This window comes from Eptesicus fuscus, chromosome 7, assembly GCF_027574615.1.
Source record: "Eptesicus fuscus isolate TK198812 chromosome 7, DD_ASM_mEF_20220401, whole genome shotgun sequence".
NCBI classification, from domain to species: Eukaryota; Metazoa; Chordata; class Mammalia; order Chiroptera; family Vespertilionidae; genus Eptesicus; species Eptesicus fuscus.
The window spans coordinates 5,476,345-5,494,002 of NC_072479.1; the positions used below are offsets into that span (position 1 = coordinate 5,476,345).

At 38.2% G+C, this 17,658-nt stretch overlaps 1 protein-coding gene across 1 annotated transcript in view; it reads left to right on the forward strand.

Moving 5' to 3' along the window:
• RNF17 (ring finger protein 17) overlaps positions 1–17,658 on the forward strand; it is a 178,594-nt gene that overhangs the window by 117,519 nt on the left and 43,417 nt on the right. Inside the window, exons 18-22 of the mRNA XM_054718710.1 lie at positions 1,695–1,815; positions 6,058–6,178; positions 8,411–8,638; positions 9,535–9,685; positions 9,838–9,956. Coding sequence (XP_054574685.1) covers positions 1,695–1,815; positions 6,058–6,178; positions 8,411–8,638; positions 9,535–9,685; positions 9,838–9,956 — 740 coding nt within the window. The remainder of the gene's footprint in view (positions 1–1,694; positions 1,816–6,057; positions 6,179–8,410; positions 8,639–9,534; positions 9,686–9,837; positions 9,957–17,658) is intronic.

The window sequence follows — 17,658 nt, forward strand, 5'->3', positions numbered from 1 at the left end:
AAAAAAAAAAGCTCATTACAGAAGTACTTTTACTATGATCCATTTATGTTTAAGTTTATATAACATACTATTGGCCTGCCCGGTGCACAAAATTTGTGCTTGGAGTGGGGGAGTCCCTCAGCCCAGCCTGTACCCTCTCCAATCAGGGACCCCTTGGGGGATGTCCGACTGCCAGTGGGATTGGGCCAAAACTGGCAGTCAGACATCCCCCTCACAATCTGGGACTGCTGGCTCCTAACCGCTCACCTGCCTGCCTGCCTGATCACCCCCAACTGCCTCTGCCTGCCTTCCTGATTGCCCCTAACTGCCCTCCCCTGCCGGCCTGATCTTGCCCCCAGTGGCCCTCCCCTGCTGGCCTGAACTCACCCCCAACCACCTTCCCCTGCCACCCTGGTTGCCCCCAACTGCCCTCCCCTGCCAGCCTGATCTCTCCCCCAACTACCCTCCCCTGCCGGCTTGATTGCCCCCAACTGCCCTCCCCTGCTGGCCTGATCTCACCCCCAACGGCCCTCCCCTGCTGACCTGATCTCTCCCCCAACTGCCCTCCCCTGCTGACCTGATCTCTCCCCCAACTGCCCTCCCCTGCCAGCCTGATCTTGCCCCCAACAGTCCTCCCCTGCCAGCCTGATCTCATCCCAACTGCCCTCCCCTACCGGCCTGATCTGGCCCCCAACTGCCCTCCCTGCCGCCTGGTTGCCCCCAACTGCCCTCCCCTGCCGGCCTGATCTTGCCTCCAATGGCCCTCCCCTGCTGGCCTGATCTCGCCCCCAACTGCCCTCTCCTGCCGGCCAATTTGGTTCTGATAGGTCAGTTTCTATGCCGGTCAGTTTCTATGCCACTCAGTGTCTCCGGGCCTGATCAGAGAGGCGGGGCTGATCAGCAGCCTCCACGGAGGCCTGGAGAGAAACAGAGGTGCAGCTGCTGGCGAAGCCCGGAGAGAAAAAGAGAGGCAACGGCTGACCAAGAGCTGCCACGGAGGCTGCGGATCAGACCCTGCCTCTCTCTCTGGGCCTCTCTCTGGGCCTGATCCGCAGCCCCCTGGGCAGTCAGTACTGGGTCGCTGCGCCCGCACTGATGGCAGCCAGTGCTGGGTTGCTGTGGCTGCAGGACTGACTTCTGGTGTTCGGTCAAGCCTTCGGTTGGTCGTTACGGACCCTGGGTTTTTATATATATAGATGTGCAAGAGAAAGAGATGTCTACAAGAATGAAGAAAAGAACAACGTAGGCTTCTGTAATCCTCTGAATTGCTGTTGAGCAGTATTTTGCATTTTAAAAATGGGTAGAAAGTTACAGGAAAAGCTTAAAAATATAGATAAGCAAAATGAGGGTAATCACTCAGAATTATTCAATATTTTTAACATACTTCCATAAGATGCATCATCTCTTTTTAATAATTATAGGATTATGCTGTATACAGTCCTATAGCCTGCTTTTCTCATTTAATAATGTAGCATAAGGTTCTTATAATTCTTTTAATGGATGATTGTTATTCTGGTATCTGTGTACAATACCCTGTTGATTCCAATTATTTGCATTTATAAAGTACTGTCATAGGCATCTTCCATATTTATTTATTTTCTGAATATGTATTAAATTCAAACACAAAGTTTAGTTTGAATACACATAAAATTTTAATTCTAAAATAACTAGAAATTAAGTTTACTTTCTTAATGGTGCAATTTTGTTTGACACAGGCAATTAAATGTAAGCTGGCCTATATTGAACCATGTAAAGGGACATTGCAGTGGTCCAAAAAAGCTAAAGAAAAATTTGAAGAAAAAACTCAAGATAAATTTATGACATGTTCAGTCATTAGTAAGCTATTTTTATTTTTATTTTTTGCTCTGTGATCATACATAATTTTAAATAAGTATAACATTCACCAGATCTTATAATAAATTCAGTGTGTCATCAACAAGAGTAGCAAAGATAAGTTTTATTGAAATTAGGTAAAATGGAGTAGTCTTCTATGCTCTAGAGCAAGCATGTCGAACTCGCTGCCTGGGCTGCATGTGGCCCACAATGAACATTTTTGTGGCCCAGCCAATATAACAATATGTAGGACACATTTTAATAAAAATGTCATAACTTAATTTTTACAATATCCTGTTATACATAATTATTAATAACGAACTACAACCTTCGCTAATGACTGATTACTATAATCGTGTTGCATTCATTTCCCTTAAGCATCTTACATGCAGGCCCACCATTTCTCTCCACTAATACTAGCAGCGAATATTTTAGCAGCTGATTGCCACGTCATTAGTCTTGTACTGACTTGTTTGGTGCAACAGGAAATATTTCACTTTTGAACAAGAAAAATAGGTTTATTTGTGTTACACTTATTTGTGCAGTTATTCAGTGTCTGGTAAGTTAATGTTCAAGAAAAAATAATTTTTATTAAAATTTTCTGTTATTTTATGTTAATGATTACTCATTTATTTCAGCCCTTTGTATTCAGCATGTCTATATTGAAATAAACCTATGTTTCTATGAAAATTGAAGATTTTGGTTTTTTGTGGCCCACACAGACTTAAATCTTGTTTATTTGGCCCGGGTTAGCCTTTGAGTTTGACATGCTTGCAATCTATTGTTTTAAATCAGTACATGAGGTAAAAATTACTTTTAAAGATCAAATCACCCTTAACACAGCCTCTTGAAAGCCCTAAAGCTAGGAATTAGCTTCTCTTATTTCTGTTTGCATTTTGCCAGGACTGTGTCCCTGATTTTGCAATGATGGATGTCAGTGTTTAATTTGCAGGAAAGTGAGGGGAGGGAAGACATAACTGGTAAATAGTTTTATTTTGTTTTCATTTCATTTGACTTAAGTAAATTGAACAATAGACTCTCAGTATATTTTGAAAATTACTTCTTTTTTGGCATTATTTGAGTCTAAGACATAGGCTGATACTAGCCAACAATTTGGTAACCCAACAAATTGTGAAAATCAAAACTTCAATGGCAAAACCTAATCTGAATCGACATGAATATATATATGTATACATATATATATATATATATACACACACACATATATATGTATATGTATATATATATATATATATACACACACATATATATGTATGTATATAATTTCTATTTCCTTTACAATGAATAGTCACATAGTCAATCCTAACTTAACATGGTCGATAGGTTCTGAGACCTTAAGCAAAACAACATGTAACAAAACCATTTTTACCATAGGTTAATTGATATAAACGAGTTTAGTTCCTAGGCATCTCATCAATGTTATAACAAAATGACATAATTTAAGGACCTGCATATATTCCACTTCAGGATAGTAATGTTCATTTGTGGGATGCTGTCTCAGAATCTGCTGGGGTTATTATAAAATATGCAACTTTTCTCAATTTGAAGAAATCTGAAACATGTCTTATTCCAAGGGGCTTGGATAGGGGGATTGCGAATCTTATTTATCTGAGGCTTTATATGTTCCAAAGCTATGATCAACATTGGCTTTGTTGGTTTTAATGAGTACTAGTGTAGGATACACAAGACCATTCTGCTTAGGGTTGATTTATGGGATTTTAAGGGTAACTTTTACTATGTCATTTTTTGGATAGGGGGATTGCGAATCTTATTTATCTGAGGCTTTATATGTTCCAAAGCTATGATCAACATTGGCTTTGTTGGTTTTAATGAGTACTAGTGTAGGATACACAAGACCATTCTGCTTAGGGTTGATTTATGGGATTTTAAGGGTAACTTTTACTATGTCATTTTTTTCTTTTCTTTCTTTCTTTTTTTTTTTTTAAATCCTCACCTGAGGAGATTTTTTTCATTGATTTCTAGACAGAACGTAAGGGAGGGAGGAGGGGAAGAGAGAGATAGAAGGGAAGAAAGAAGGGGAAAGAGAGTGAAACATTCACGAGGGATGCACATCAATTGGTTGCATCCCTCACGAGCCTCTAATGGGGCTAGGGAACCTGCAACTGAGGTATGTGCCTTTGACTGGGAAACAAACCCATGACCCTTTGGTCTGAGGGCCACTACTCTAACCACTGAGCAAAACCAACCAGAGCTATATTCATTTTTTCACTTTTCTCATACTACCATTAAATGAACCCAACCATCGTCAGATTATTAGCCTGTTTTACAATGAGGAAACTGAAGCTTAGAGATCAAGTGCTCAAGGTCACATAGCCTAGAAATGATGACGTGTGATAATTTATTCACTTTTATATAAGAAATTTTTCTGAAGAAATAGTTCCATAAAAGAGGAATATGATTATAAAAATTGAATCCTTAAGTCTATAGAATTTTTATATCTGGCTTCTCTGATATGAGCAATAAATTAAGTCCTTGAGTAACCTCCACTGATTTTGAGCTTTAACCTAGATCTGTGGTCGGCAAACTGCAGCTCGTGAGCCACATGCGTCTCTTTGGGCCTTTGAGTGTGGCTCTTCCACAAAATACCATGGCCTGGGCGAGTCTATTTTAAAGAAATGGCGTTAGAAGAAGTTTAAGTTTAAAAAATTTGGCTCTCAAAAGAAATTTCAATCGTTGTATTGTTGATATTTGGCTCTGTTGACAAATGAGTTTGCTGACCACTGGCGTAGATAATTATGCTTCCCAACTTCCCTTTTGATATTTATTCTGTTGATTTTGAGCTCCTCCCATGAATGTCCCCTCCTGTGGACAGACTGGGCTCCCTGGGTTTTTTTCTTGACTCCCCTTTTCTTTCTTACTTATTTGTTATACCAACAGCATCCAAACACTAGTTGTACCATAGTTATTAACCTAGATCATAGTTACTAACCAGAAGGCCCTGCTCAACTTAAAATAGCTTTCCCCACTAACCTGCACAATGATGAGATTGAGAGTTCAAGACATTTATAATAAAGTGAACTACCACAGATGAGAATGAGAGCTTCCCATTAATATGCATTGCTAACTTATAAAGCAAGGGACGTTTAAATTTGAAGTAGGAGCAGTGCAGCGAGGTGGTGAAGGTACAGAACACAAGGAAAGCTGGCCCTGTTGGAATAAAGAACTTAATGCATGGGAAGTAGGAAATCAGATAACTGAAGGAAACATAAGAGATAGAAAGTAAGGAGATAAAAGTTTATTGAGGCTTTCCGCCTTTTGTTTCTAGATAATGTACCTGGTCTATTGAAAAGTAGTTATAAATGGTTTTCAGGTTCTTGAAAAACATTTTCTAGTATGTATTCTTATTAGTAGATGATATAGGATGTTACTGTTGGTAACAGTTTATCTTTTCATTTGGAATCATCATTCTGACTAGCAGGTAGCAGCTACTAATATATGGAAGGTGCAGGCTTAAACTGATCTCCATGCTTAGAAGTATGTGTTGCCTAAAGAAATTCCTCTATCATTTATTCAGATACTCATTGAGCAGATTCTCTATGCTGTGTCCCATAAATAATAAGTAAGTAAATAGGCACATGCGATATAAACTTTACCCTCAGCCAACTCGTAGTTTAGTTTAAGAAATAGATCTAATAAATAATCAACCAATTTGTTTTCTAAAAGAAATTTAGATGGTTTGTCCTAAAATCTAGTTGATTAAGGGATGAGAAAAAATTCTACTTAAAGGTTCTAGCTTGAGTTTTTGTTATTTTTAACTTTGTGCCCTTTTTATAAAAACCATAAACCTTTTCAAATAATCACTGACCTGAATTAATTTTTATTCATTTTTTTGTCCTCTGGAACTTGACTGAATCTGATAAAACAGTGTAAAAACATACAAAAAACAACTTTTCAATGAATATATGTCAATTTATATTTTTCTGAATCTAAAAGTTTTAAACTGCTTTTGGTTCATTATAGAACACCACACAGTAGCATAAAATGAACATTTTATTATTTTGTATATGCTATAGATAACATTGGCAATTCTTTTTATGTCTGCAAAATGATACTTTTACCCTTAGAGAGAGACTTTGACATTATTCAGCAAGAAGTCTCATGTACACAAAATGAAAAAAGTTTCCAGTTTTTTTAATTGCTTCATTTAGTATATTTTACAACATATTTATTTCTTTCCCTAAACAAGTCTTAATGGTTTTATAGGAATTCTGGAAGATAACGTACTCTTGGTTGAGCTTTTTGATTCTCTTGGTACTCCTGGAATGACTCCTAGTAGTATTAATGACCAGCTAATCAAAGAGGGCCTAGCATCCTATGAAGTAGGGTAAGTAGACCTGTAAACTTTTATTTCTAGTTCATATGTAACACTTCATTCCAAGAAGGGAAACTGGCATGTCATTCCCCTTTGGGTATCTACTTGGGCCATAGGTGGGATTTTTTCCCTGTTGTTAGGTTGGGAACAACAATTGAAGTCATTAGTCTAATGGGGACTAGAGTGGCTTTCCCTCCATTCCTAAGGAATCCTGAAACCACGAGAATGGCTCCTAGAGATTGAAGGTGCATGTTAGAAAAGGATATTGGCACCTTATTTCTAGATTGAACGTCTACTTAGGCAGCCTCTTGTACCTGTTTGAAAAGAGAATTAGGAAGAGAGAAGGCAGGATACAGAATAAGTGTACTGGTAGAGTACCCCCCATTTCCATTTGGAGAAATGTGACTTTTCCTGAGTTCAAGTAGATACTTTGAAAGAGAAGCAGGCTTGAGCCATTGTGCTGATACTCAGGGCAGGACAGTGGTTGAGATGACCCTAGAAGCAGAAGGGCAGAGTGGTGGTGAGGAAGAGCTTGGGAGGGTTTGGAGTCAAGACAAAGCAGTTCTTCCACAATAGGGACTTATGCAGGGGGGTGGCCCTTTATGGATTTTCTGAAGAACTCCCACAGCCCTTAAGAAAGCCAATATGTGATAATACCCAGAGAAGGGTAAGCCAGAGAAGCAATGACACCCAGCAGAGGCCTGCAATCATGTGCTCAGTGTGTGGTCTTGCTTCCCCTCCCCACCCTAACACTAGAAGAACTAGTAGCAAAAGAGAGAGGGCCTGTCCTTTTTCCAATAGAGGTCCTAAGTGAGGAGGAGAAAGAGGTGAAAGGAAACTCTTAAATATATTAGACTGAGTTTTGTTAAGTCAAAGTTATTGAAATATAACATATACAATAAAAATTCATCCTTTTTAAGGTGCATAGTTATGGATTTTGATAAATATGTATGTATCATTTAAATATCTTACAATGTCATATATCAGTTATGCCTCAGTAAAGCTGAAATTTTAAAAATATTGTCCACCTTGTCATAAAGTATGGTTAACACACAGTAGAAGATAAAATGTATATGTCAAACTGAAAACATGCCCTCAAGTTACTCATCAATATTAATATTGTTACATGGACGTATGTCAAATAATTAAATTACTTCTGTTGTAGCCAAAAGTTAGAGGTACAGTTCTTTCTTGGTCATAGAAACTGGTATTTCTTTGAGTTATGCTGTTGGCTAGTGCTCAGAGTTCATGTCAGATAAGGACTGAAAACTGTCCATTAGATTTAGCAGCAAAAAAATCAGTCATCTTGGTTAGCTAAATCTCAAACTTATGGTGAAAGGAATTAACTTTCTCCTTTATAGAAGTAGAAAATGGCATCTAATTATCTGTGGTTAGAGTCTGAACTAATCAGATATATTAAACATTCTAAACTCTTTATTTAATAATTTTGCTCCTAACACCCTTTAATAGCATTTGTTTTCCACTTGCATTTTAATTGGCAAATATTGATACTTTTTAGTCGAGGAGAAATATTCAAGTTATCAAAAAACTGAGAAGTCTTGGTGAGTACAAAATATTAATGGGAAATGGTGAAATTATGAGCAAAGTTGGTACTTTTTAAAAATCCTCACCAAGGACATGCTTTTATTGATCTTAGAGAGGATGTGAGAGATTGGTTGATGTGCCCCAATGGGGTTCAAACCCGCAACCTGGGTATGTGCCCTGACCAAGAATCAAACCCATGACTTTTCTGTGTAGGGGAAGACACTCCAACCAACTGAGCCACACCAGCCAGGGCCAAAGTTGGCATTTTCTTTTTTTCTTTTAGGGAGAGAGGAGGGAGAAACATTGATTGGCTCTATCCCATATGTACCCCAACTGACAAACATTGATCAGCTGCATCCCAAATGCACCCTAATTGGTGACTGAACCCCTGAAACCCAGGCATGTGTCCTGATTAGAAATCGAGCTGGTGACCCCCCATCCCGACACACCAGCCAGGGCAAAAGTTGGTATTTTAAACTGTGTTTTTAAGATAGAAAGTTTGGCTTTTAGGTTTTTCTTTTTGTGCTTACTTTGGTGGTATTTAATAACATTTTTTAAAAGACTAAAATTGCTATTTAATATATCAAAACTGTGAAGCAGTGAGTCACAGCTAAAACTCATTCATCTCTGTATCTAAGCAAATGCAAACAAATACTTTGTGAACTACTATTTTTGCTAATGGGTTTTGTTATTTTTCAGGTACACCATCAAAGATAATTCCAAAAAGCATACTGAAGTGTGGGATCCTTCTCCAGAAGAAATTATTTCAAATGAAGTAAACAACTTAAATTCTGTGACGGCAAAATCTCTACCTAATGAGAATCTTCAGTCTCTTTACAATAAGGAACTGCCTGTGCATATCTGTAATGTAATATCTCCTGAGAAGATTTATGTTCAGTGGTTATTAACAGAAAACTTAATTAATAGGTATATGAAATAAGGAAAACGTATTGCATATGATTTTATTCTTTTTTCTATATTTTATTTCAAAGATCTAGAAGTCATAAATGTAGAATTTTATTTTATTTTAATATATTTTATTGATTTTTTATAGAGAGGAAGGGAGAGGGATAGAGAGTTAGAAACATCGATGAGAGAGAAACATCGATCAGCTGCCTCCTGCACACCTCCCTACTGGGTATGTGCCTGCAACCAATGTACATGCCCTTGACCGGAATCGAACCTGGGACCCTTCAGTCCCCAGGCCGACGCTCTAGCCACTGAGCCAAACCGGTTAAGGCATAAATGTAGAAATTTAAAGGTAGATAAATTATTTCAGCTAAATAGTCTACTTTTTACTAGTTAAAAACATATAATTACTATCTTTACTGGCTAACTTCACTATATTAGAATTTATTCATTCCACAAATGCTTATTGAGCACTAATTATTTGACAGCTAGTGTTCTAAGTGTTGGGTTACAGTGGTAAAAACACAGACAAGTCTTTGCTTTATAGAGCTTAAATTCTAGTAGAGGGAGAAACAGTGAAAAAATAAAATATTTAGTATAGCTGATGGTGATAAAGACAATAGAAAAAATAAAGCATTTGGGGAGAAAGATAATTTTAGAATGATCAAGGAAGACCTCAGAGACAGTGACATTTGAAATGGGTCTTAATGGAGGCGAGGAAAGTAAACCATGAAGATATCTGGGGGAAGTTCATGTCAGACAGAGGGAAGAGCTAGTTCAAAGACCCTACAGTGGAAATAGTGTGGGTAATCAAGGAAGAAAGAGATTCAGTTGGGCTGGAGTAGACATGTGGTCAGAGAATTTTATGTTGTCAGAAAAGGTTTAGAAAGTTAAAATATTTTTTCTTTACGTAGTTTAGAAGAAAAGATGGTAGCTGCTTACGAAAACTCAAAATGGGAACCTATTAAATGGGAAAATGATATGCACTGTGCTGTTAAGATTCCAGATAACAATCAGTGGCGAAGAGGCCAGATCATCAGAATGGTTACAGACACATTGGTAGAGGTAAATGCAGAGTTAAAAATATAGTCATGAACGTAAATGCATTTTGTATTTTCATCCTGGATTTACTTAATCCAAGTTTATGAAGCTTTTCATTTGCAAAAAAATTTTTTATGTATTATCTTTCCATAGACTTAAAGTTATTGTTTTCATAGGTCTTGCTGTATGACGTGGGTGTTGAACTAGTAGTGAATATTAACTGTTTAAGAGAACTTCAAGAAAACCTAAAGACAATGGGAAGATTATGTTTGGAATGCTCTCTTGTTGATATAAGGTAGTTTTTAGCTGAGTAAATTTTCTCATTATTCAATGTGATTTTAAATATATTTCCTTTGGGATGGGTTCCGTTCAACTTTAATTATGCTAATATATTTTGAAACTTTCATAAAATCTAGTTAATTTTAAGGTTTTAAAGAAGAGGGAAAGATACAAATTTGGAGCACATGTATTTTTGTGGTATTAAGGAAGTAGAGATAGGTGGTTGTGACAGGTATCTTCATAAAATTCAAAGTGTTAAATAAATAAAAAAACTTGATGAACCAAGCAAATAGAAATAAAATGTATTTCATAAGCATAGGATTATGTGGAAAGCTAAAAATGGGTAAATTACCAAAAAGAGTGACTTAGAGAGGATTCTGGGAAAATAGCATTGTGTATAGTTTTTGAGTCTACTGGAATTCTACCATAAACGCAGAGCACAACTAAAAACTGTACAGTCAACACCTACAGCAAAAATAGGCAACAAGGCTTCACCTCTGAGTTCCCAAATACAAATAGGTGTGGCACACAGAAACCAACCTGTTTGACGTCAGCAGTAGTATGGGAGCATGTGGAGGGAAAGCTGACTGGTTGCCAACAGCTCTGAGAAAAGGAATTAGGAAGAGCATTTCACTGAGGCAGTATGAGAACAACAGCCCAAGCAGAGAAAGGAGTAATGCAGGAGACTTTGTAGTTGAATGCAAGAGACCTGTAACGTGCCAGTGCTGTGGTGCTGGAGCTTTCCTAGCTGTGTAAGCTCTCAGCCATCTCAGCTCCCTTCTGTGATCATACAACTGAGGAAAGACAGCTGGGAAAAAGAGCCTGATTTGAGCAAGACAGAATGGGGCAAAGAGAAGATACAGATAAATCAGGGCCGAGGAGTAGAGGAATATCAAGTATGAGGCCCCGTTTTCTGTCACTTTGGGAAAGCAGCACAACAGCCATGAAGCTAGAAAAGCAATATGAACCACCCCCTTCTCCTAAGCACAGGAGAGTGTATTTTACTTAAAACATGATCAAAAGCAAGAGTTACAGTTGAATTCCATGCAAATTATTATGAGGAAAAAGAATAAGGGCCAGTGGCTCAGTAGTTAGAGCATCGGCTGGACACCGAAGGGTTGATGGTTCTATTCCTAGTCAAGGGCATGTACCTGGGTTACAGGTTCAATCCCTGGCCCTGGTTGGGACATGTGTGGGAGGCAACAATCAGTGTGTCTCCCGAATTGATGTTTCTCTCTCTCTCTCCCTCTCTCTCTCTCCTTTCCTCCCTTCCACTCTCTCTAAAAATCAATGGGGAAAAAAAAATCCTCTGGTGAGGATTAACCAAAAAAAAAAGGAATAAGGAGCCAAAAATGACATGCTTACAATATAATAAACTATAATCTGACATTTCAGAATGAACTAAAACTTTTTTTTAATATATTTTTATTGATTTTTTACAGAGAGGAAGGGAGAGGGATAGAAAGCTAGAAACATCAATGAGAGAGAAACATCGACCAGCTGCCTCCTGCACGCCCCCTACTGGGGATGTGCCCGCAACCAAGGTACATGCCCTTGACCAGAATGGAACCTGGGACCTTTCAGTCCGCAGACCGATGCTCTATCCACAGAGCCAAACCGGTTTTGGCGAACTAAAACTTTTTGTAAAGGATAGACACTGTGAAGAACAACATAAAACAATTAGAAAAACTCAGAAATAAGATGTATTACAGAAAAAGGATGATTTGGGGTGGTGAAGGCCTGGAGTGGGGAGGGGGGAAGGTGGGTTAGACAAGGTTAATGGGGGGAAAAGGAGGACATGTAATACTTTCAACAATAAAGATTTTTAAAAAGAAAAAGGATGATTTGAAAAAGATAACACTCAGGAAAGAATTTGAAAAGAAAATTCTATCAGAAATGTAGACTAATCTAGAAAAAATGCAAATACACAATAAACAATGCCTTAGATAAATACAAGATAAGGACAGATATTTGAAATTAAAAAAAAAAAAAATCCGCCGAAACCGATTTGGCTCAGTGGATAGAGCGTCGGCCTACGGACTGGAGGGTCCCAGGTTCGATTCCGGTCAAGGCCATATGCCTTGGTGGGGGGTGTGCAGGAGGCGGCTGGTCGATGTTTCTCTCTCATCGACGTTTCTAGCTTTCTATCCCTCTCCCTTCCTCCCTGTAAAAATCAATAAAATATATTAAAAAAAAAAATCCAAAGGATTCAAAAGGAAACAAAAGATACCTAAATTGACAAAAAAGAAAGACTTAACATATATATAATAGGAATTTCAAAGAAGAAAACTAAAAGAAATAGAACCAAATGCTAAAAACCCAATTCAAGAAAGTGTTTCTAAAATAAAAGACAATTTAAAACTATATATTGAAAGGGAAATCAGGAATGTCAACATTGAGAGATTATCTAGTAAAAATATTGAACTTTTAAAAGAAGCAAAATCACACTGTCATCACCAACACTTTATGTCAGAAGATACTGCAGTAACATTTTTTAAATACTCAAAAGAAAGTGGCAGGCCAACCAAACTGACCTTCAAGACTATATGACCAGTAGTGTTGTTCCAGAGGAATCTGTAAGAGAACAAGCTTTAGGTAAAAAGATATGAGAGATTATGAAATAAGGACTGGTGGTGAACATTACACTTATTTTACCTCATAACTATGATTAAATTATAATTATTAGGGAAACAGTAGAGCATGCAAAGTAAATATGACACAATTTCAAAAATGAGGGGAGAAAGTAGAGTACCTATGAAAACTTGAATAAACTTTCTGTTTGTCTTATTGGTATTAACTAGGAGTAAGTACTTCAAATAAAATGTTGGGGAAAAGCAAAAAGAGGTTACTAACAATATTGATTTTATATTGGAACTATATTAATATGTTATATAAACAAATCAGTAAAATGGTAAGAAAAATGTAATTCACTATCTGTATATACCATGGCATAGACTTTCAGAGAGGAACTTCTTCAAAAACACTTAAAACACAGTAAGTTGACTATACAGTCTTACCAGAATATAACCTAAGAACAAAAAAGTAACTCCTCCCTACCCGCAATCATCAGTTGTTTTCATTAAAAGTGGGTTGTAATGTTGTGGAATCTACTGTGCATGTATTGTGGGGTAAGTCAAAATAGTAATTACGTACATATTGTTAAGAACTGGTCTGGTGTACAGATGATAAAGGTGTAAGACTAAGGTTAACTTACCTTGTACTCCTGATTTTGAATTAGAAATATCAACAGAAACTCTTGAGGTGTTTTCATTGTTAAAAACAAACAAAAACACCTTTTCTAGCCTTATAACATGAAGGCCCAAGTCATGAGCTATGCTGATATGCAAATTGAGGCCTCCAAATGCCATTTCCCTCAACAGAAATTGATGCTCTTTGGGAAAATGTTCAATTCTAGGTCTGGGGCAGGAAATGTACAATATGAGCCTAGAATATCTTGTCATAGCAAAAAGCAAGAAAGCTATAAAGGATTATTGGGATTATGACAAAAGAATTCAGCCAACCTGAATAACTCACTGACCAAAGATGGGACAGTTTGAGCATCAGTAGGATAATGGTAATTGGTAAAGCATTTGATATGTTTAAATCCCTAAGTATAAAGTGATTTAAAAACAAACACAAAAAAACAAAACCTCATTGGTTACTTTTAGAGGATTTTAGGGAATCACTTCATTATTCCAAAAAGTGGTGAATAAGGGAAATGAGCTTTTGTCTTGCTTTTCCTATATGATCTACAGTTCAACTTATAAAGTTATTTTTTATAAATATTCCAATTAACAAAGGAAGAGTGACATCATTAGAATGGCATCATTTTATAACCCAAATAAACACAGAAGGGAATCTAGACGACAGTTAACAGTTCTACTAACATCACAAAAAGAGAATCAGACATTGTGTACTTCCTGATAGAAGTACACGGTACCACCTATGAATAGTGTTGCTGGGGGAAAAAAATACAAGCCTGAATCTGATCAAGAGTCTAGACCTCACTATGAATTGAAAGGAAATACAAGGAACATGTTAAGACACTGTGGCAATGCAAGCAGCTAAGTTCAGAACATGGAAACTACCAGACAAATGACTCAGTTTCTTCGACAGAAAGTTGCAAGGGAAAGAGATGAAAGGGACAATCATACATATCACCCATTCACGATATATGGACTTTGTTTACCAATTCAGTCTTTTGGAATCATCAGAAAAAAATAACCACCATCTGAATGGTTTATATTAAAGAACTAGAGGCCCGGTGCATGAAATTCATGCACTCAGGGTGGGGGGTCCCAGAGCCCTTGGGGGATGTCCGACTAATGGCTTAGGCCCAGTCCGACATCCTTAGCGTTGCCGTGGAGGTGGGAGAGGCTCCTGCCACTGCTGCTGTGCTGGCCAGCCATGAACCCGGCTTCTGGCTGAGCAGCGCTCCCCATGTGGGAGCACACTGACCACCAGGGGGCAGCTCCTATGTTGAGTGTCTGCCCCCTGGTGGTCAGTGTGCATCATAGCGACCGGTCATTCTGCCTTTTGGTTGATTTGCATATTAGCCTTTTATTATATAAGATTATTAAATGTTTTAGATGAGATAATACTGTGATTAAGTTTGTTTAAAAATACTTTTTTGGAAATACAAACAAATATTTTCAAATAAAATGTTATGTCTGGGACTTGGTTAAAAATAATCAGGGATTAGGGTATATAGAAGTATAAATGAAATAAAATTGGTCATGTATTTATAATTGTTGAAGCTGAGTGATAGATACATCAGATTTTTTATATTCTCTATGCTTTTGAATATGTTTGGAAATTATCATAATAACTTTTTAAAGGTGAATTCACCAGATTTTAAAGAAAATATTCAGATAATCTTCAGGTATTAAGAAAAATCTATAAATAAGATATAGCTTAAAGGGATATAGCAAAATACAGTCTGTTCTGAATAAATAATTAAAGAGGAAATATTTGGTAAAACTCAATATGGCTCTCATAAGTCTCAGTGTTGACCCGAATTTTATGGTTTTCCCAGGCTAGAAAGTAGTCACAGGAGCACTTAGCATGTGTCTAATTATCCTCAGACTTCTTTCTGAACAATAAAGAAGTGGCAAATTCCTGATTCTTAGAGACTTTCCTTCATTGATAAATCCATGGCAATAAAGCTATAGTGTCTTTGTAACAAGAATTATAGAATCTTAGGCTTGGAATCCAACTTAGAGGTGTCATGACAGTAATTTCTTTTACACCTGTCCTAGTACATATACATTCAAGACCTGCTGGAAAACTTCCAGTGCTGTGGAGCGTATTTACCCTCAAGGGAACTTGTCTGTTAGGCAACTCCAGTTTCTGATACCTCCTTACGCTGCGTTGCAGTTGGTCTCCTTATGTCTTCCACGCATCCTTATTTTGTCTCACAAACCAACCTCTTGACTCTTCTAACCATCAGATATGGAAAGGTCGATACCACATTCCACTAAGACTATTTTTTCTTCCAGGCTACTACAGTTTTGTCAATTAATCCTAAAATAACATGATTTTTAGATTTCTCCTGCTTCTCCAAATGTTTTCTGGTTTAAGTTGGAAGAATTATTTCAGGTGCATTCTGAGCAGTTCTCACTAAAACTATAAATGTGGTTCTTTTTAAAAATATATATTTTATTGATTTTTTACAGAGAGGAAGGGAGAGGGATAGAGAGTTAGAAACATCGATGAGAGAGAAACATCAATCAGCTGCCTCCTGCACACTCTCTACTGGGGATGTGCCCGCAACCAAGGTACATGCTCTTGACTGGAATCGAACCTGGGACCCTTCAGTCCGCAGGCCGACACTCTATCCACCGAGCCAAACCGGTCAGGGCTAAATGTGATTCTTTAAATTACATTTGGTTAGCATAGTGTATTTAAATTTGTATTTTGTGGAGGTGAGTTAGATTGAATTTCTTAAGCAGTTTTTATTGAACTTGCATAGACTTTGTGAATATTAGTAAAAAGCCCAATGATCTGAGTTGTAACTCCATTTTACTTTGTTTTACAATGATAGTATAGACATTTCCAAGCACATCAGTCTCTGTTTGTTGACTGTCAGAATTATCATGCCCCGTCTCCCCCAAAGAAGGAGATATCGCCAGCTGAAACAAATCAGAGTTTACAACCAAAGACCCAGCGCTGACCTGGAGGGCAAGATGGCTTTGATGTGTTCACATGGGCTTTCCACATCGCGGGGCTTCATAGGAGTGACACTTGCTCTTATTTGCTGGAACTTACTAGGAAACTATAGCTTTCTATACACTTAAATCATTTGTGTGTTGTTGTTTTTTCACCAAAATACAGTTTTACATTTATTCCTGTCAGATTTCATCTAATTGGTTTGAAATTCAAATATTGTTTTTTAACATCCAGGCTGTTCTTTCTAATTCATTATTTGTAAATTTGAAAGCGTATCTCTATGTCAGGTTGTAGTTTGCAGTTTGTGGGCCAGATTCAAGTAATGTGCATCATGTATTTGGCCTACAGAAAGTTTTTAAATTTTTGAACTATTTATCAACGTTTTCTTAAAAAACAGGTGCCACATAAATATTTGGATTTCTATCTCCTGTTGACAAAAATCAGATTACCTAGTCACTGAAGCAACAATGTTGCCAAAAAACTAATTGGCCTTTCTTACAGAGGTTAAAAAGAGTCATTAGCTATTGCTAGGTAAGACTTATCTACTATTCACTATGGGGTAGCAGATCCATCTTTAATTAAAGCCTGTGGGGGGGATCATTTTCTTGGTGCTTTGGTGTACTACCTGCAGTTAACCATTATGTAGGGAAGCTCATAATTTGGGATTGTAGCATTTTCTCCCTAATTTGAAGCAAATCCATTTAGCCGATTACTGTTACTTGGCTGAAAGATATCCTATATAATAAAGAGGTAATATGCAAATTGACTATCACTCCAACACACAAGATGGCCACCCCCATGTGGACACAAGATGGCCTACAGGGGAGTGCCGTTAGGGGCGACCGGACCAGCAGGGGAGGGCAGTTAGGCGTGACCAGGCTGGCAGGGAAGGGGAGTTGGGCAATTGGGCCAGCAGGGGAGCATTTAGGTGTCGATCAGGCTGGAAGGGAAGTGGTTAGGGGGTGATCAGGCTGGCAGGCAGGCAGGCAGGCGAGCAGTTGGGAACCAGCAGTCCTGGATTGTGAGAGGGATGTCCCAGATTGGAGAGGGTGCAGGCTGGGCTGAGGGACACCCCCCCCCCCCCGCATGCACAAATTTTGTGCACCGGGCCTCTAATATATATGTATGTGTACATTTTTCAGATAGCACAAATAGGAATAGTACAAATCTGTTCAAAAATAACGCTAAATATCCCAAAACCCTTTCAATCCTATATAATAAAAGGCTAATATGCAAATGGTTGTTATGCCTTCACGCGTAATGACCATTCAGCAGGAGGCTGCGTGCACAGCAGGCATGTGCAGGTGAGTGGGGCTGCATGTCCAACCGGTCACCAGGAGATGCATAGAGCACCTCTTGGTCCCTCCCTCCTGGCTCCCGTGGGTGGCCACGGCTCGCCCCCCCCTCCCGCAAAAGTGGTGCAGCTCCCGCCGGCTCCTGCAGAAGCAGCATGGCTCCCGGTGGCTCCCACAAAAGTGGCAGGCAGCCGACGGCATGCGATTTCGTGCACTGGGCCACTAGTGTTATTATAAAAACCTAATGGACCATTT